Source organism: Microcaecilia unicolor, chromosome 9, assembly GCF_901765095.1.
Source record: "Microcaecilia unicolor chromosome 9, aMicUni1.1, whole genome shotgun sequence".
Taxonomy (NCBI): domain Eukaryota; kingdom Metazoa; phylum Chordata; class Amphibia; order Gymnophiona; family Siphonopidae; genus Microcaecilia; species Microcaecilia unicolor.
Window position 1 is genome coordinate 202019394 of NC_044039.1, and position 21178 is coordinate 202040571.

A 21178-nucleotide genomic window follows, 5' to 3' on the forward strand; every position below is an offset into this window, starting at 1 on the left:
AGCCCTTACCACTCCTGCCTTCGGGAATGCCTCCTCAAACAGCAGGTAGACTTACACACACTCAGAGTCTCTATGCACCTACCTTTACTCCTACTAGGGGTAATTCTTTAACCAGTCATCTATGTGAAAAGTCCAAAACATTGCCTTTAGGAAGCCTATATTCCTTTATAAAATAGGTCCCCAGAGCCAGCTGCAATAGCGCTCAAATGCCCACACATATATTTACATCTGCTTATGTACATCCTAACTCTACCTCTGCTTCACCCAAACTACACCCCTAGGATTGCCCATGCACAAATCACAGAAAAATAGGCACTTTCTTCACACACTTACTTTTTACGTGCATATACAGGTGTGCAATTTTGCAAAAGCGTTTTTTTTCCTGCATGTAAAAGTCAAGTTCTGCAGATAAAGCACTGCTTTATTCATGGAGGAGGTAATAAAAGTAACGGCCATGTCTGTTATATACCACCCAGAACTTTATTAGATGGAATCCTGTAACGTAACATGACAGTACACAATACATCCCAATATTAACTAGGGGAAAACCTTTACAGAAATAGGCAAATTTTTCAACAACATTGGCCCTGCGATGGAAGACGCTGTCGCAATAGTGTGCTCATACATCTGAAGAGATCCCCACATATAACAGTATCTCTTAAGTTCCCTCTGTAGTTACCTCTTCAAACATTTGTAATCACTGCACGTGTGATGTGTCCACAATTCAAATGTGCTATATTCATCTGTGTGTTTGAGTGTAAAAATAAGTCCACAAAATTTCTTCAAAAAATTAATAGAAATAGTTCTTCAAAAGTCATTAAGCCCAATGTAATGTAACAACTTATCTTTTTGGGGTCTCAACATGGACAATGTTTTGTCAAATGTTGCCTCGGGGAACCCACAATCGGAATATCAACATATATAGCTTAGTGCAATTGAAAGAATGACGCTGGTCTCTGAAACTTGCCTCATAAAGTGTGTCTCTCCACTTTTAAGAAGCACATTACTATTAAATTTAAGATGATATGAGTAATTGTGTCTATAGAATTTACAAGTTGTTGTTTTTTTTTTTTTTTTTTTACTGTGGGATAGTATATATTTAGTACACAGTGCAAGAAAAAAATGTCATATTAGTAATGCTATCATTAAACAATAAAATATTTTTAGAGCCACAACTATGTCATATTTTTGACATTTGTGACCGTCTTTGGGGAAAGGTGACTAAGGTGATGGTTCCAAGATGTTGAGACTGGACGATTTTTCATGTCATGAGTCTATAAGCTGTCTGAAAAATGTACGTGTGAACTTCTGTAACTTTTAAAATTTTTTTACATAAAAGAATGGGATTTGGACTGTCTTGTTACAAGTTGTTTGCTGTAACAGAATTCATTAAAACCTTACATTTTTGTTTCTGGTGACTTTAGTCACCTTTTCCCAGAGATGGTCATGTTTAGGCAAACTGATTTGATTTCCATAAACAGCTTGTAAACCATCTAGGAAACCTTAGGCTAGTTCACTTGATAAATGAGGGAGTCTTTTACTAAAGGTTAGCTCAAGTTATCTGCAGCATGTCCCATTTTATTCCATTGGGCCCTGCTGCAGATAACTCAAGGTAATCTTTAGTAAAAGACCCCCTGAAAGACTTGCGAATTTACAGTTGAATAGGCCTGGGAATTCCAGCAGAATAATTTTTAGATTTTAAAGTCTTGAGATTATTTTCTTAATCAGATAGGATTGGGATGTAATATTCCACAAATAGCTTACTGTAAATTAGATTATCAGTTGTGGCATCAAACATTTTACAGTATTTGTTTGGTCCATTGGTCATTAGCACACCCAAGTTCCTCTCTTTCATGCATAAAAGTTCTTCACCCCTAAACTGTACCGTTCCCTTGGGTTTTTGGAGCCCAAATGCATGACCCTACATTTTTTAGCATTAAATCTTAGCATAGCTAGAGGAATGGTCTGAAATTTAGCAACTAAGTCTTTCCTCATGTTATCCATACAATCAGGGGTGTCTACCCTATTTCAGATTTTGGTATCATCCACAATGAGGCAAACCTCTACCAGACAGCCCATCAGCAATATTGCTTATAAAAATGTTGTTGAAAATAAGTATGGCTATCTTGCTTATTTAAGTACTTCACAATTCAAAAAAATGGCAAGCATTTATGATTTTACTTTGATCACAAATTATATTTTGATATGGGAGGAAAAGATCTCAGAAGCTCAGCCTGTGTAGTCTATGTTTTACCACAGTAGCTGGGTGAACATCCTCATAGGTCTAAAAAACCTCCTTTTTAATTACATTTTTTCTTTTTTGCTTTCCAAATATTTATTATGTTGCTTTACTTTGTCTATTTTTTTTTTCAACAATGTTGTCTTTAGACATTAGAAGGCACTTATCTGAATGTGTCGTTTCTTTTTCGGTTAGCTCAACAGAGCACCTCCGTTTCACGGTTTGCTTCTTCAGGAGCTGAACCGCTGACTGTTGACTGAATGGGTCATTCTTGAAGCAGGACCACCTAGACACTTCTACCAGGAATTTCTGAGAAAACAGCTAGCAGTTCAGCTCCCGAAGAAGGTGCTCTTCCCACCCAGTTTACCTTTTCAGTTTTCAGTAATTCTTCAGCCCTGCAGCAGCCATACTGAAAAGCTCCAGCCTGCCCCGGGCCTTCCCTCTGACCCGCCTTGCCCCCTTCTGACAAATTTTCCTGTTTGTGATGGGTCAGAGGGTAGGTATGGGTCAGAGGGAAGGCCTGGTGCAGGCCGCAGGCAGCTTTTCAGTACGGCTGCCACTGCTGCAGGTCTGAAGACTTACTGAAAAGGTAAACCGGGTAGAAAATGGAGAGAAGAGAGAGAAGCTAGAGGTCCGATGGAGGGGACTGAGAGAGAACCTCGGGTGGGCAGTGGGGGAAAATTAAGACAGAACCGTGGTGGGGTGAGGTGGTAGTTGAGAGAGAACCTTGGGTAGCTTGGAGGGGGAGAATTAAGAGAATACATTGGGTTTCTGGGGTGGGGGGGGGAGAGGAGGGAGAGAAAACCACGGGCAAGGCAAAAAGGGAAGGGAGATATGCTGGATGGTGCACAGGGGAAGAGGGAAATAGGGAGAGATGCCAAATTGAGGGAGAGAAGGATGGAGGGAGGGCAGTGGAAGGAGATGAGAGAGGGATAGATGTTGGGCTTGGAGAGAAAGATAATTGACCTGGGGTGGAGAGAGTAGAGAGAAGGAAGAAACTAGAGAGGTGTTGACCTCCAGGGGGATGTTGGGAAAGAGGGAAGAGAGATAGATAACGGACCTAGGGATAGAAGGGAGGAAGTGAGAGAGAGTTGGACCTGGAGGCGGGAGAAAAGAAGATGCTGGACTTTTAATCAATTAAACTGTGCCTACTCAGCTTCAATATACTTTGTGTAGTACATTTTTTGTCTTTTTTATCAAAGACCTCAGCATGGGCAGAAGCGACCTGTATGCTTTCATTGTCACTTAAACATACCCCATATTGTCACCGGTCTTTCTATTTTTAAATTTTTTGTTATTTTTTATTTGCGTGAGTTTCATACGCTTTTCTTTTTTCTTCTATCTTATAGTTTAAACTGCAGCCTTCAAATTAATATTTTACAGAGATGTACTTAGCTTGTCCATGATGTTGTCGGCTATAGGAGGGTTTTTTCATTTGGCATGGTACATGTTTCACCGTCGTGCAGCTTTCTCAAGGATAACCCCCTCTTAGGTTGCTCTTACTGCCTTGCCGACTGTTTTAACTTTACGCCGTCCAAAGATGTCTTTGGACGGTGTAAAGTTAGAACAGTCGGTTCTTTGGACGGCGTAAAGTTAGAACAGTCGGCAAGTCAGTAAGTGCAATCTAAGAGGGAGTTATCCTTGAGAAAGCCGCACGACGGCGAAATGTGCCGTGTCGGATGAAAAAACCCTCCTATAGCCCACAACATCTCAGTAAAATATTAACTTGAAGGTTGCAGTTTAAATTATAAAATAGAAGAAAAGAGAAAAGCGTATGAAACTCACGCAAATAAAAAATAACAAAAAATTAAAAAATAGAAGGACCGGTGATGATATGGGGTATGTTTACGTGACACTGAAAACATACAGGTCGCTTCTGCCCATGCTGAGGTCTTTGATAAAAAAGAAAAAAAATTGTACAGCACATAAAGTATATTGAAGCTGAGTAGGCACAGTCTGGGTGAAAAGTTAGAATACTGCCTACTGCACAAAAACACACTTTCCCTCAGTGGGGAGCTTTTAATCAATGGCATAGCCACAGGGGAGGGGAGAGGCCTTGGAGTCCTGGGCCCCTCCAATGCTGCAGTACCTGAGCAATGGCTGGTGGAATAGCTCAAGCCCCGGCAGCCGAAGAAATCTGCTGCCTGAGTCACCCCTTCCTCCTCGTACTGCCTCAGGGTGAGGAAGTCAGTAGGGTGCCTCCACCCACCAACACTTGCACTCCCCAAGCATGCTTAATTTCTGCATGAAGTAAGCATGTTTGAGGAGTACTGTTATCGGTGGCTGGAGACACCCCGCTGGCTTCCTCGCTCCATAGGCAGCACAAGGGTCTTTTTTGACAGTGGATTTCTTTGACTGTCGGGGCTTCGGCATCCCTACCAGCGAAGGTATGCTATTTGATGTAGGGAGGGGGAGAGGAATTGCATATCCCCCCTAGTCCATCCTTGTGCTCCCCCCATGGCCTCCTAACTATGCCCTACCTTTAATCTTGCGATTAAAATTTTTAATGAAATGCAGCCCTAGTTTTTACACATATATGTGATATACACACGTAAATACCAGTATTTCCACGTAGGAATTGCAAATAAGTCATCTCTGTTATACTTTGTTCCATACTTTGTAAGCCGCACTGAACCTGCTATCGAGCGGGAAAGAGCGGGGTATAAATGTCACAAAATAAATAAAATAATCTCCCCACTCCAAAATACAAGAGGCTTAACACACAGCTTAATATGGCTTCTGCAGTATTATCGGCTGTTTTGGTTGCCTTGTACAGAGAGGAATTAAGCGCACAAGAAGATTTCACAAAGAATTGGATAGACATTTGCACACTGTTTTACATCCAGTGGTAATGAAGGCATTATCTATTAAACATGGATGCAGAGAAGTGTTGCACATGGCTTGAAGGCTTAATTCTTGATTTTCAAATGCTGGGGATTTAGTGCATAGTCTGAGGAGGAATGAAAAGTTAGCTCACTGTTTTATGTTAGTTTCTTTTCTTCTGCTAGCCTGAACCAGCCCTGTAACTTTTGTTTTTCTTGTTTTATTGAAGGGGTGGGCAGTCTAGGCCAGAATTATTTGCATCACTGAATGCAGGTTATAGGGAAGGTGCTACGGCTGTGAAATGATAGGCAGTGCAGTCAACTGCAGAAATGTATATGCACAGAATATACATTTATAATAACAGCATAATTATCCCCAAAATACTGAAATACTTCAGAATAGTTGGACCTTCAGATAGCAAACATGGTAACCAAATCCTGTTTCAAATGGTGCCAGTACAGCTCCCAATCTTCATAGGTCCAGATAAATGTAAATAGCACCACAAAGTGCGCTTTGTTACAATACTCCAGTATGTTTTTGTTTATAGGAGATTTGTTTGTGTGTGGTTGTGTCCATTATTAGTCTCTTTCAATCCTACTTGTTGTTGCAGTAACAACCCTGACCTGCTCATGCTCCTCCAGTGGCCACGCCCCCTTATGACTTGCATTCTGTAAAATCTAGGCGCACATTTTATAGATCCATACATAAACCTAAATGAGTGCCAGTTAACTCCAATTATTGATAATTTGCATTTACATGCATAACTGCCCTTAATCGGTATTCTACAGCCTGAGGGTGCAAAATCCATAACGTACAACTGCAAGGGGGGAGTGGACCTGGGAGGGGCATGGGTGGGTCAGAGGTGTCGCAGGGGCGTAGCCAGACCTCGCCGGGAGGGGGGGGCCAGAGCCCAAGGTGGGGGTGCACTGTTTAGCCGCCCCCCCGAGCCGCCGCCGCCACATTGGAACCCCCTGCCAGCCGAAGAGAGTCGACTTCAGTGCTGGAGTAGCGCCTTCGTTCAATGAACTTCCTGGTGCAATCAGCTGTTTTGACGCCTTACGTCCTGCACAGGGCTACGTGCACGTAAGGCATCGAAACAGCTGATCGCACCAGGAACTTCATTGAACGAAAGCGCTACTTTGGCGCTGAAGAAGACTCTCTTTGGCTGGCGGGGTTCGGGGACCCCCGCCAGCAAACAAGGTATCTGATGCGGGGCGGGGAGAGTTGGTGGCGGGAGGGGGGTTCAAGGGGTTCGTCGGCAGGGGGGCCAGGGCCAAATTTACGGGGGTCCAGGCCTCCTCAGGCCCCACGTAGCTACACCACTGGTACCCAGTACTTATGCGCGTAAGTTACACACCTGACTGACAGCAGTAAGATGCGAGCATTTACACCAGCCATTGAGCTAGGATAAATGCTTGTGCCCAACATTAGTTACATAACTGTGGACTCAGTGTTCTTCTGTGGACTCAGTGTTCTTTAAGGGCAACGACGAATGCAATTGCTGAGATAGAATTTGTGCTCAGCAGAGAATTACGCCTCTAATGGATATAATAATGTACGCCTGTGCAATGCTTCTTTAGGTCCCAGTACAGTCTGCGCAAAATGTTGACTCTACTGCAAACACACACCCGATGCAGTGTTTTCATGGCAATCTGTGTTCACTTCCTTGTGTTTGTGTTCATTTACTGTGTATACGTTATTTAGATACAGTTTGCTTACTGCACCAGTCGTAAAAGTTTTCTTTTTATGCATGTGTTAAGAAACTATGTGCTGGACTTCAGTACACAGCTCTGATTCACAGTTTAATACCTTGGCCTTGTGATAAAAGCGTCTGGCTGATGCTCTTTTCTGTGTCTGTGATTGGCACAGTAAGATACAGAAAACTCTTCTGTTTGCTGCAAGTCTGCTTTATCTGTGCTTCTTCTTGACATAATTTGAATTCACTTGCTTTTGGACAAAAATAAGTTTAGTTATGTTTCCTTTTTTGCCTCCAGAAGAAGAGGTTTTCTTTTCAATGGCAGACATGGACATGTCTCATAGTCTCTCATGTCTTCCTCCTCTTGGAGACCCTCCCACCGTGGACTTGGATCTGTCTTTAACTAGTACATACACCAACACTCCAGCAGGATCCCCTCTCAGTGCTACTGTGGTACAGTATTGATTATTTAAGTGCAGATACCTTTAGGCAGGGCTGTAACTAGGGTGAATAAGAGGAGCAGCCACCCAGGGCACAAAGCCTCACAGAGGCAGAAACATGGCAGAAGTGCAAGCATGGGCTGCTAGTGGATAAAGAGCCAGGAAGAGCATTGCCCTTCTGCCATCCAAGCTGGGAAAGGGGGATGAGGAGAGAAGAAAAGAGGACGGGGGATCAGTGTACAGGGAGTGAAAGGAGAGCGGAAAAGGGATCCCAGTAGAAAAGAGTAGATGCAAATACACTTCCTTGCCTCAGGCACTAAAATGCCCAGTTACAGCTCTGACCTTTAGGAAATAGTTGTTTTACTCTGTATAGTCTATTTTTATCTGTTTTCTTTCTAGGCAATTGTTTTTGTCTTTACCATAATTCTACTTACTTTTCTATGATGTAGTTAACATTGCTGTTATAGTGAATAGAGAATTACATTGACAATCAGAAGTAACTTAAATAAGGTTTTCAAATCAATGGCTATCAATAGAAATCAAACAAAATAAAACATGGAAAAGAAAATAAGATGATACCTTTTTTATTGGACATAACTTAATACATTTCTTGATTAGCTTTCAAAGGCAACCTTCGAAAGCTAATCAAGAAATGTATTAAGTTATGTCCAATAAAAAAGGTATCATCTTATTTTCTTTTCCATGTTTTATTTTGTTTGATTTCTATAGATTCTACATGGAATGTTGCTATTCCACTAGCAACATTCCATGTAGAAGTCGGCCCTTGTAGATCACCAATGTGGCCGCGCAGGCTTCTGCTTCTGTGAGTCTGACGTCCTGCACGTACGTGCAGGACGTCAGACTCACAGAAACAGAAGCCTGCGCATCCTTCTACATGGAATGTTGCTAGTGGAATAGCAACATTCCATGTAGAATCTCCAATAGTAGCAACATTCCATGTAGAATCTCCAATGGTATCTATTTTACTGTCATAGTAATGCTTGAATTTTTTCACTTATATACACTGTCAGCTAGCACATTTGCTTATTTCCGATCTGAGGAAGAAGGGCAACCTTCGAAAGCTAATCAAGAAATGTATTAAGTTATGTCCAATAAAAAAGGTATCATCTTATTTTCTTTTCCATGTTTTATTTTGTTTGATTTCTATAGATTCTACATGGAATGTTGCTATTCCACTAGCAACATTCCATGTAGAAGTCGGCCCTTGTAGATCACCAATGTGGCCGCGCAGGCTTCTGCTTCTGTGAGTCTGACGTCCTGCACGTACGTGCAGGACGTCAGACTCACAGAAACAGAAGCCTGCGCAGCCTTCTACATGGAATGTTGCTAGTGGAATAGCAACATTCCATGTAGAATCTCCAATAGTAGCAACATTCCATGCAGAATCTCCAATAGTAGCAACATTCCATGTAGAATCTCCAATGGTATCTATTTTACTGTCATAGTAATGCTTGAATGTTTTCACTTATATACACTGTCAGCTAGCACATTTGCTTATTTCCGATCTGAGAAGGGCAACCTTCGAAAGCTAATCAAGAAATGTATTAAGTTATGTCCAATAAAAAAGGTATCATCTTATTTTCTTTTCCATGTTTTATTTTGTTTGATTTCTATTGATAACCTTAAGAGTGGACTAACACGACTACCACACTCCTCTACAAATCAATGGCAAAATTTGTTGCAATTTCTATCCTGCTTTGGTCCCAAATTCTATTTTCAGTTTTTTTCCTCTCACCGAGGGGTCCCCAGCTTGGTCCTCGAGGGCCTTAGTCTTTTCAGGTTTTCCCACAACATTTCTTTATGTATGTTTGTTTATTTGTGCTTGATATACTGCTTTTCAGTGAGGCAGTCCAAGTGGTTTACAATAAAACAAAGAATGGAGAGGAACTGCAAAATTAAATAGGAAAGCCGTTAAAAGGAGCAAAAAGGAAGGAGGGGTGGGAGGGCTGGCAGAGATATAGGTTGCAGTCAACTTCATGCTTCCAACACTAAAAAGCATCTTCAGAAAGCCTGGGAGGAAATGTTGGTTTTTAATGCCGCTTTGAATTTAGAGTGGAGAACAGGATGAAGGGAGATCTAGAGGGATGGAGCAGTACAGAAGAAAACGCTTGGTCTAGTGGAGTCAAGCCGGTATTGAAAAACTGAATGGGTAGAAAGACGATGTTTAACGGCAGAACATAAAGCTGTAGTCGGGGTGTAGTGGAGGATCAGGGTAGTGAGGTAAGACGGGGAATTCACCATAAAGAGCTTTGTGATCAGAGTCAGGATTTTGTTTTTAATTCTAAAAAAACCAGTGGAAACCAGACGATCTTCTGGTTGTCCCGCTGGAGTTGTTCCCCTGCTGACATCGCCAGCTCTTCCTCTCCTGCTGGCCCGATGGTGGAGCAGTGGCGGAGGTCCTTGTCCTGGAGGGCCCGACGGTTGGAGCTGCGCTGGAGGTCCGTTCGAACCTCCATCTTGGTTCCTGCGCCATTATCTCCGTGGGTGTTGCCTGCTTCCAGCTTTCGCCTGCTTCTGGTGATCGTTGGTTTTCTCCTGGCCGAATGCTGCTGCTGCTGCTTCTTCTGCGTCTCATCTGGGCACTGCTGCAGTTCCTGTTTGAAGATAGCCTTGCCGGTGCTGTTCAGTCACTCTGCTTTGCCTGCTCCTGGACCTCTGCCGTCCATTTTAGTCTCTTTTTCCTTTTCCTTTTTTCCCCTTCCTACCCTGTTTCTCTCCCCTACCTAATGTATTGTACTTGTACCTGATTTTCCATGTAGCTGTATTTATTTTAACTGTTCATTGTAAGCCGCTTTGAGGCTGCAAAACTGCGGCAAAAGGCGGGGTATAAATGACCTAAAATAAATAAATAAAGTTGTCAGCCCAACATTCCTTCCCAGTTTGTCTTTTGGTGGTGGTGGGGGGGGGGGGGGGGGGGGGGGGGGGGGGTGGTGTTCATCAGACACCTGGGAATTAAGAGGACGACCTGTAGCGGAGCAAAATCCTGGTGGCTTAAGTTGCAGATGTAGGTCCTGATGTTGATCTGTTAGGATGTACATGTTCTTTACCATCTGTTGCTCATTTCTGCCCCGAAGAAGAAGATATTGCAGGGCAAGAAGGCGGCTGACTGAGACTCACCTGCTGCTTGATCTGCTCCATGGTGGCGTTTGTTGGGTGGGTGTTACTGCCTTTTCCTCCAGAATGGAGAAAAACAGAAAGGGGCAAGGAGCCAGTGTTTCCCTCTGTACCGGCTCAGGGCCCTCAGCTGTGCTAGACAACGCAGGAAAATTTCAGACCACCAGCAGTTACCTTTTTCACTCTTCCCCTATCTGACCAGCGAATGTGAATGCCAACAGCAGCGTAGATGGCGCCTCCTTAAGCCTTGTTAAAGGAACAACGCCATTGCAGCTATCAGACTTTGCTAGGGGGGGGGGGATAATCAGGGACCAAGGATTTTATCTTCACTCCCCTGGGTGCTTCATCAGCTGTGAAGAAAGTCCCTGCAAGAATTAAGTGCCCGTGTTTCAACTAGGGAGTCACGGCAGCCTGAATTGGAGCTGCAGGAACCAGTAAGCTATAGTTGTTACACTGAGCTCCATTTGGGAAGCAGTATTAACTCTTAATTCATCTTTTATTAAAGTAGCTGGATATTTTTCCTCTCAAATTTATTCATTGTTTACAACTTTGAGTAGCCAGGCACAAGCTGTTGACCAACATGCCAATAGATTGGCCTCATTGGAGGCTGAGGTATGTGCTATGCAACTGGTTAATGACATTCTGTTAAAAGTTAAGATGTTCTCCGACAAGAAAATGGAATATATGGAAAATCATCTGTGGAAGAAAACTTAAGGTTTTGAACTTCTCGTAATCTCCTTTAATTCCAACTATGGAGATGGCGAAGAAATATTTTTGGATTATACTTAAAAATGCCAGTGGAAGCTATACAACCGTTAGTTAAAGCTCAGGGTTTGCCATCATGTGCTCAGGGAGACCTTGGAGGTGATCAGCATGGAGAAGATAACCAGATAAACTTAACAGAATTTTTGGAGTCATCACTTGAAGTAATTACTCAAAGAACTATTCTGTTTGTGAAGTTTGTACTTGAACCAGACCATAAAAGTGTTCTATGTTTGTATTTCCACCACATTGATGAGCTGTGTTTAGGCTCAAAAATGCGTTCATTTGTAGATTTGTCTAAAGATACACAAAGGAGATGCTGGGATTTTCTGGTGTGAAGGCCTAGGGCTATTACCCTAGGTATGAACTTTGTTTTCTATATTTGCTTGTCGATATATGGTTAGTCTAAGAATTATTTGTTCTTTGAGCCAAAGTAGCTTTTGGATTTTGTTTCTGCTAAAGAGGAATTAAGGGTTACTGTATAATTACACTGCATAGATCAGCTTGTAGTTTGGGAGTGAAGGGGTTTACTGTGATTTGTCATGAGATCAAATTTTTCTTTTCTTGGCCCTCTATTATTGTGGGTGACGTATAATCCTTTTATCATCCTACTGTATTCGTTTTTTTTCATTGCCAATTGTGATTGTCACAGAGATATTCTTGTGATTTGTTATTCAAAAAGTTCAATATATATATATCAAACATATAAATTGCGAGTGACCGTACTCACCCGCAAATGCGCAGTAGAGACTTTCCCTCTCTGTTCCGCCCCTGCGTCAATACGTGATGACGGGAGCAGGACAGAGAGGGAAACTGCGCGAAGGGAAGGGAGGGAGGGAACCGCCGAGGTTGCTCCCGCTCCCTCCCCCCAACCGGAGTCACCGCCGCCGCCCCCCCCCCCCCCCACCCGGCCCGGGCCCTCTCTTCGCAATTCAACTTACAGCGCCGAAAATGCAGCAGGCAGATCAGCTGAGCTGCCGTCGGCCTTCCTTCCCTGCCTCTGTCCCGCCCTCGCCGACGTTACGTCACACCAGGGCGGGACACAGGCAGAGAAGGAAGGCCAACGGCAGCTCAGCTGATCTGCCTGCTGCGGTTTCGGCGCTGTAAGTTGAATCGCGAAGAGAGGGCCCGGGCCGGCGACTCCGGGGGGGGGGGGGGTGGCGGCGACCTGGCGAGGAGGGTAGCTGGAAATCTCGCCCGTTCTAACGGGCATAACGGCTAGTATATGTACTGTATATAAAAGAAACTTCAGTTTTAGATTTGTATATTCTGACTTTGTAAAATCGGTGCTTAGACATTTATGCAAGATAAATGTTTGAGTGCCAGTTTATGCGTATCTAAAATATGAATGGCACTTCTAAAATAAGAACCTTGACAATAGTAATGATTCTTTATTATGCATTGACCTAAAACCAAATTGAAAACTGTGTAAACAGTGAAAAGACTCCAAATACAGTGTAATTTGCATTGCAGCCATTGATTCCATAAGTTTTGCCATCCACGGGAAGCTGGCTACTGGTCGAAAAGTAGAAACAACTGATAAATCAGCTCCTTGAGATTTTGGAACTGAGAAGCAGAAAGCCTGTGAAGGAGTAAGTTGGGCCATTACATCATGAAGAAGTAAAAAGGGCACTCATTGAGGACAAGGCAGTAGCAGAGAAACTAAATGAATTATTTGCTTTGGTCTGTACTGAGGAGGATGTAAGGGGGGCATCCATGACAGATATGTTATTTAAAGATGATAATATGGAGGAACTGAAACAAAGCTCGATGAACCTGGAAGATTTGATAAACCAAATCAAGAAGCCAAAGAGCAGCAAATCACCTGGACTGGAAGGTATACACTCCAAAGTACTGAAAGAACTCAAACTCAAAAATGAAATTGTAGATCTACTATTAGTAATCTGTAGCTTATCATTAAAATTGTACACAGTATCTGAAAATTGGAAAGTGGCCAATATAATAAGCAATTTTTAAAAAGAGTTCCAGGGGTGATCTGGGAAACTACAGACTGGTGAATCTGATGCCAGTTCTGGGCAAAATGGTAGAAACTATTACAAAGAACAAAATTAATGAGTACATAGTCAATCATGGTTTGATGCAACAGAGTCAACATGGATTTAGCCAAGGGAAGTCTTGCTTATGTGGTGCATTTTTTGAAAGTATGAATAAACATGGATAAAGGTGAACCAATTGGTGTAATGTTTCTAGATTTTCAGAAAGCTTTTGACAAAGTTCTTCATGAAAGACTCCTGAATAAATGAAAAGGCCATGGGATAGGAAGCAGTGTTCTTGAGGACTGGTTTTTGGGAGACTGTTGCTCTGTAGCAGGTTGTGTGTTTGGGAACTGCATTCATTTACAGTGCCTGTGGAGTTTTGGACAGTTCATTGGCCTGAGATAATGTGTGTGCACTGAGAATAACGTGAATTCTAGTGGAGTACCCTAAGGTTTCAGATACGTATCTGGCTTCTCCATGTACCTCACTGATTGATGCAATCTTATGAAATATAACTGTGGATAGATAATACATAAATAGACAAAACGTGGAAGGACCACACACTCAAATGAAGTTTCCAAAGTGTTCAGGTGTCATAGCAAAACAATGAGAGTTTGCTAAAGAAAACATCAGCATGCCATACTGATTTAAAGAAAAATAGGGCACAACCATTTACTCATAGAAAAAATTCTTTAATTCACTTAAATAATTTTTAAGTTAATTTGTTGAAATGTACACAGATCTTGTTTGCTTAACTCTTTTTCTCAGTAAAGGTCATGTCTTCCATTAGTTTAAGACAAACTGAGTACACAGATGCAATGGGACACAGTATTCTGTTACAAAAGTGTAATTTCTGATGTGTGTGTTTGTGGTTTTTTTTTCCTATTTATTTCTAGTTACAGCCAACCTGGGGTGATTTTTTAGATCATCGTAAATCAGAGGACCATCCAAGAGTGTCTGCATTTACACCTAGCTTAATTCATCAACCAACTTTACGTCGAACTTGTAAGTTAAACATTTCCTGCTTTCCTCACTCTACAGCAGGACTCCTTCTCTTAAACCTTTTCCTGTACTGATCCACCTAGGGGGCAGTTCTATATCAGAGTGTTCAGAGGGTATACAGTAGAAACTTATTCTATAGAGGAAAGTAGGAAATTAGGCATCTACTTTCCCTTACAGAATACTAATATAACTGGGTATATATACATTTAGCATTTAGGTGAAATCACACAAGCCATAGAGCTGATGTACATGTGAGCACATAAGTGAAGTCAATACCCATGTAAGTTATGCAGATAAGTGAGAGCCCTGCCCATGCCCCACCCCTGTGTATGCCCACCTGTGAGGTAGTGAGTGATATAGCGACTGGTGAGTCCAAGACCACTCCCTCACTGGTAGTGCAGTGAGTGTCTCCTTACAGCAGGTGGCGCTAAATGGCCATCTCAGAGGCTGAGTAAGAGGAGTGGGGCTCAGGCCAGGATTGAGTTAAATGACCTGAGTTAGTGTAGAGCAAGAGAGGCCCTGAGGACAGAGGTCTCCTGCAGAGGTCTGAGGGCAAGGATCTTCACAAGATGATCTGGCTTAGGCTACTGCACTTGGCGGAGTTCTAGGTAAGAAGGGTGGCCCTAGCTCAGACCTTGTATGCTGGGTGATCTGGCTTAGGCTTTGTTCTTTGCGCAGTTCCAGGGTAGAAGGGTGAACCTAGCTCAGATCTTGTATGCTGAGTGTGAAGAAGTCTAAAGCCTAATGCTTGAAGGAATTTCAGGGTTGAGTGCTTGTAAGAGAGAGGACTGCCAAGATAGGCTCAGAATCCCTTGGTTGCTGAACTATGGTTGTGTATAATGAAGACACTGTATATGGAAGAGAGTAGCCATGTCAGAAGTGGACTAGTGAAAATAAGGTTGTGTTTGAGAGACTTCCATATTGAACCTGTGAGGAAACAGGCTTGTTTACTGCATTGTACATAATAATAAAAGTTTTTTTTCTTTTTGACCTTACACTGCCCTTTGGTGTGTTTTCTGAGGGTTCCATGCCTCCTTGCCAAGTCAAACTATCGCACCCCCCTTGCAAGAAAAAAAAACAAAACCCAAAAAACCACTATGTAAGTTACGTGGGTATTTGCAGAATAATGCTCGACAGTATGTTGGCACGCACTTATATAAGTTTGCACATATGCATGCATTTACTTGTATAATCTGCATGCGAATGTTAGTGCCTAGTTTATAGAATTACCTTCATACTGTCCATTGTCATTCCACACTAGTTCTGTTCGCAGTGTCACCATTTTTTTCGGTGACCTTTTAATTGAAATATTTTGCATTCTGCCATCATCATTCTAAAACCCCTTGGGTGTGTCAGGGTGGAGGAGGAGGAAGGGTAGGCCCTCAGGTTCTAGTGATTTAAGGGGCATGGTCTAGAGGGGTGGGGCTTCTTTGGATAGTGGGTATTCTTAAACATTTTAGACCCAGATCAAATTTGGGGGTGGATACAAGGAACGTGATCCACCATTCATACATAAAATTTTATCTCCAGAAATGAGAAGACAGTGCAAGTAAAAGTATGTATCATCTTGTTGGCACATGTATTTAAACACACATATTTGGCCATATAAGTGGAGATTCTATATAAGTTGCCTAAAAAATCGGTGCGAAAATCAGTGCCAAACCTATTCTATAAGCGGCACCTAGATTTAGGCTCAGTATATAGAATACGCTTAGTTGATATCTCAGCGCCTAAAATTACACGCATCCATTTACATCAACAAAAATGCGTAAATCCTGGCGCACAGATTTAGGCACACTGTGCCATATTCTATGACTATTGTGTAAATTTCAGAACGCCCACAAAATGCCCATTTCCTCGCCCATACCATGCCTCTTTTTGCCTGCGCACGTTAGAAGTTCAGCACATTTCATTACAGAATATACTTAGCGAGTTGTGCATGTAAATTCTAATTAGTGCCAATTACTGCTCATTATTGCTTGTTACGTGCTCTTATCAGTTCTCATTAGCTTGTTAAGTTACGCTCGTTGTTACAGAATCCGCTTGGATTTTGGTGCGGATCTCTAGGCGAGCTATATAGAATCTGGGGGATAATGTTATGAGTCCCTTTCTGTATGTAAAACAAGTTTCCAGTTTATTTAGGACTTTCTGTCCTGCCCATCGAGCAGGTGTCTGAGCAGCTTACATACTAAAAGTACAGTAATAATAGTGTAATGTGAATTAAGGCAATAACAGGACATGATAGTGAGGGAACAAGGGTGGAACTACATTGTAAAATAGGATCAGAGAGTGGGAAAAGGGGTGAGGGAATGCATCACTACTGTTCTGCTATTCCAGACTGGTCTCTGTGGAGAGAAGAGAAATTATGAATATGCATCTGTAAAAGGAAAAGTCTTGAGTTCTGCTTTAAATGTTGAGAGCAATGTGTTTAACTGTATTATTTCCATTCCCTGACCGAAACACGCCCCCAGAACACCTTTCAGTATGGCCAAAGATATACGCATTGCAGAACATTGCACAAAATTATTCATGTTGAGGGAGTATGGTTCTCCGGCAAAGCATTTTTCACCTGTGTTGCTTTGAAAATTGCCCTGTAAAGCTTTGTTTTTAGAATATTTTTAAAGAAGAGTTGAATGTTAATATAGAAACAAAAAATGTATTTTCACGCTACAGTTCTGATTGTGACACAGAGACACAGATGAGATATAATGGCTCTGAATTGATGAAAGGTGTTAACAGGTTATGGTTTTTCAGTTTAGAGCTGATTGGAGGGCAGGTATAATAAAAGTTTATAAAATACTGAGAGAGTTTGCACAGGTAAGTAAAGAAAGCATATAAATCATTATTAAGCAGATGGACTTGGAAAGCCGCCGCTAAGTTCTTGGTAGTGAGCAGATAGGAGTGGCACTTTCTGGTGACATAGACTTGCTGTTGCCAGATGGAGAATGCTGGCCTTGATGGATCTGTGGTCTGAGCGATCATGGCACATCTTATGTTTTTATGTTCCTGTAGGGGGCAGTTCTATAATGATCACCCAAATTTGGGGACTAAAATGCAGGGCGCTGAACACAAATTCTATAATGGCATCTGGGCACCCAGATCGCATTATTGAACAGAGCGTAAGTTGGCATTTGCATAGCTACATTTAGGTGCTGTAATGCCATGTAAAAGGTAGGTGTAAATGTTACTCTTTAGAATGTAACTTACAATAATCTATAAATATGTATCCAAGTGAAGGACCCAAATATGCTCCACCCCTTGCAGTTGTGCACTGTAAGGATTTCACGCTAGGGGCCCTGTTTACTAAGCTGCGTTATAGGTGCATTAACATTTTTAATGCGCGTTAACCATGTTTGCACGTTAACTGTGTATCCGCCTACAATATCCCTATAGGCATCTACACAGTTAGCGTGTGCGCTAATTGTAGGTGCGTTGAAAATGCTAATGCGCCTTAGTAAACAGGGACCCAAGCTTGTAGAATTCCACTTCTTAGTGCCTAACTGGCATTTGATACGCGTAAGTAAGTGCTAGTATTTTATAATCTTAGCATGCAAATGGTGTTTAAGTCATTAAGATTATAGAATTAGGGAGATAGTATCTGCTGTTTAGTAAACCTTTCCTTGTGTTTTTCAGCACTCCCTTCCCGCTCCATATCAGTGGATGAATCTAGGCCGGAGCTCGTTTTCAGGCTGACGGTGGACACAATGTCTGTTTCGGTACTCCACATTGATCCTCTGCCACCAGCTGAAACGTTAGCGAGCCATAACCCCCTCACTCCACTGGCGGTGGAGTTCTTCAGTCGGATAGAAAAAAATTGCCCGATGTCCTTTTCAGCAGCTGATTTGGTGTCCATCCGCAAAGTGTTTGCAGATGCCTGCTCTCATGACCATCTGAGGTACAATCTTGGTTCTTATTGATGAGCTCCAATGAAGAGTTAAAACAATTATTTCCCCTTATTTTACTAAAGTTCATCAGCTTATTTCTTAACATTTCTGTTCAGGAACTTTCCACATAGTGCATTTATTTACTAGTGGAATTGAAACATCAGGAGTAGCAAAGATAGTTTTGCAATAATTTTGGCGTTTTGATTTTTAGCGTTCTTTTCTTTTTTTTTTTTTAAATTTTATTACTGCATTGTAAACCACTCAAAAGGTCATTCCTATGGGTAGTATATCAAATTTTTAATAAACTTTAAAACAAATATGGCACATAAATTGGAATGTTTCCTTTGTTTTATTCTGATAACCTCATTTATATAGAAACAGAAAATGACTTGTAGACAATGACTGCCTATCCATATAGTCTATCTATTTTCCATGTGACTCAGTACATGTTAAATGTTAAGAAATGTTAGCCCCATTATTTTCAGTGGGGCTTATTAGTTAACTGCTCTTAATGTAGCGCTTGTTAATGAGCTTTAAGATGTGTTAACTTGTTAACGCATATTAGTAAATGTTGACCCAAGTTTTTTGTTTAGTTGAAAACCCCAACTGCTTTGTCACACCCTAACAGAAATTTGGGTTTTATGAAGTTTTCCCATGCAAACATTCTCATTTGCATACATATTTTTCTCACATACTTTTGCTAGGCATATTTTCTTAACGTTCTAAATAGAATTATGATATGATTTGGCATGTTATTTGACCTCTTGGCGATGAGGTTGCCACTTCCTATTGAATTGGTAGTGGCGTAGCCACCATGGACCAACGCATGCTTAAAGCAACTGAGTGACTTATACAGCAATTAGAAACATCGATGGGCCCTATATCCGTTTCATCGATCATTCAACAATACTGGCCAAAAAACACTTTTTTTGCAATCCTTATATGGAGAGACTCCAAATTGAAAATTACATATTCTGATAGAAGGAAAGCTGCTCTTTCTAATGGTGCTAAAAGAAAGAATATTGAAGCTGTCCCACTGGAGATCAAGGGCATCAAAGATAGCCCAAAATGGGCAAAAATGCTTTTTATACCAACTTTGAACGCTTATAATTTTTCAACCACTTGAAGGAAAGTGCTGCAAATTGGAATGCCTCATTACAGCCGTGCATTTAGTACACCTACCAAAAATCAACCTGAAAGGCCAACTAGTTTAGAAACTACAGCAGCCTCAACATCGCTGTAAATTGATTTTTGCCGTTTATTTTGGCAAAGTTTGAGCCTAAACCATTCAAAATGTAAGAGGACTAGGAACATGGGGTTTTGCCAGTTCATTAAGCCCTAAAAGTAGTGCAGGTTCTCCAAATATCCCCCTTGTACTACTAAAACTTCCAGTTTTACAGCTTCTGGAAGTTGGCCCAAAATGTCATTTTTGCTCAGGCGACATTTTGCAACCCTTTACTTGAGGTCCCCTAGAACCTCCAATTTTTAGTCTTTTGAACTAAAATTTTGCACAGCTTAGTTTTTATCATAAAAAAACTATGTACCAAATTTCATCAAAATCTGAGATGGTGAGGTGGGGACCCCTGGTCCACTTGACATGGAATGAGCAAAAATTAAATCTCCGTAAGCAATTTCTAGTGCATATTTTGTGCCTTCTATAGTGTATGCAAAGTATATGGTGCCGCGTACCTGCATTTTATGGATTGGATTAGAAGTAGTATGGAGCGGTTCAGTGTTTCTTTCCTAGGTTTGTAAATGTTCCTAATATGTTGCTTTATTTACATAGTAACATAGTAGATGACGGCAGAAAAAGACCTGCACGGTCCATCCAGTCTGCCCAACAAGATAACTCATATGTGCTACTTTTTGTGTATACCCTACTTTGATTTGTATCTGTGCTCTTCAGAGCACAGACCGTATAAGTCTGCCCAGCACTATCCCCGCCTCCCAATCACCAGCCCCACCTCCCAACCACCAGCTCTGGCACAGGCACAGACCGTATAAGTCTGCCCAGCACTATCCCCGCCTCCCAACCACCAGCCCTGCCTCCCAACCACCGGCTCTGGCACAGACCGTATAAGTCTGCCCAGCACTATCCCCGCCTCCCAACCACCAGCCCCGCCTCATGTTTGTAATACATGAAAGAGCTATAGTAGTAGTAGTAGGACAGTGTATGTATGTGTATATATATATATATATATATATATATATATATATATTATTATTACATTTGTATCCCACGCTTTCCCACTCAAAGCAGGTTCAATGCGGCTTACATAGTAAAAGGAATACAGAATATTATTAGAGGGTAAAAGTAAAATATATCGGAATAAAAGGCAAGATGAATAGGTAGAAATAGGCAATGGAGAGGGGAGTGAGGTGGGAGATATAGTCAGGGTAATGTCGTTATCATGGGGTATGTGTAGGTAGATGGTTCATTAGATTAATCAGGATCATTTGGATAGGTTTACTTGAATAGATGGGTTTTTAGTGTTTTCCGGAAGGGTAGGTAGTCGCAGATTGATCGAATAGATCTGGGGAGAGCATTCCAGAGTCGGCTGCCTAGGAATGATAAGTTAGATCCATAATAGGTCTTGTATTTGATTCCTTTGTAGAATAGAAAATTTTTGTATACATCCATAAGTAAAAGCTGTGTCCTGCTCCGTGGAATTGAGTGGGGCTGAAACTACTCATGTTGGGGAAGGGGGTTGGGTAGTTTCCAGACAGCTGATTTATGCCCCTGTAAATGCCTTTGAAAATTGTTTGCTCTATAGATACATTTTTTTTTTCTATTCTTACTTTTTATGAATGTCCTTTTGTTGTTTTGTTTAATAGGTTTATAGGTACTGGCATCAGAATTTCCCATGAACAAAGGCAAAGATTGAGTTCTCGATGTTTCAGCACAGACATGGCGATTGGACATATGGAGCTCTTAGAATGCCTTTTCCCTACTGATTCTCATTCTTTCCCTCCTCAGTACACAGAGGTAGAAAGTGCTGCTATCTATACGTAACTTAGGCTGTTTAAAATGTATTTACCAAGTATCACAGGGTACTTCTTTTTTTTTTTTTTTTTTTTTTGTAAATATTTTTATTAAAGTTTTTAAACAAGTATACTCAAACAAATTGTGTGTATCAGTCATTCAACATCTATGCAATGAGTGTATAACAATGAACAAGGTGTCCCCTCCCCTCCCCCCT

General features: G+C 41.6%; 1 protein-coding gene across 3 annotated transcripts in view; it reads left to right on the forward strand.

The window, feature by feature from the left end:
• The window catches only part of ATG2B (autophagy related 2B), a 194844-nt gene that overhangs the window by 47150 nt on the left and 126516 nt on the right, over positions 1 to 21178 (forward strand). For all 3 annotated transcript variants that reach the window (XM_030214373.1, XM_030214374.1, XM_030214375.1), the window contains exons 9-12: positions 7057 to 7211; positions 13989 to 14097; positions 17728 to 17989; positions 20814 to 20964. In XM_030214373.1, the coding sequence (XP_030070233.1) occupies positions 7057 to 7211; positions 13989 to 14097; positions 17728 to 17989; positions 20814 to 20964 (677 nt within the window). The remainder of the gene's footprint in view (positions 1 to 7056; positions 7212 to 13988; positions 14098 to 17727; positions 17990 to 20813; positions 20965 to 21178) is intronic.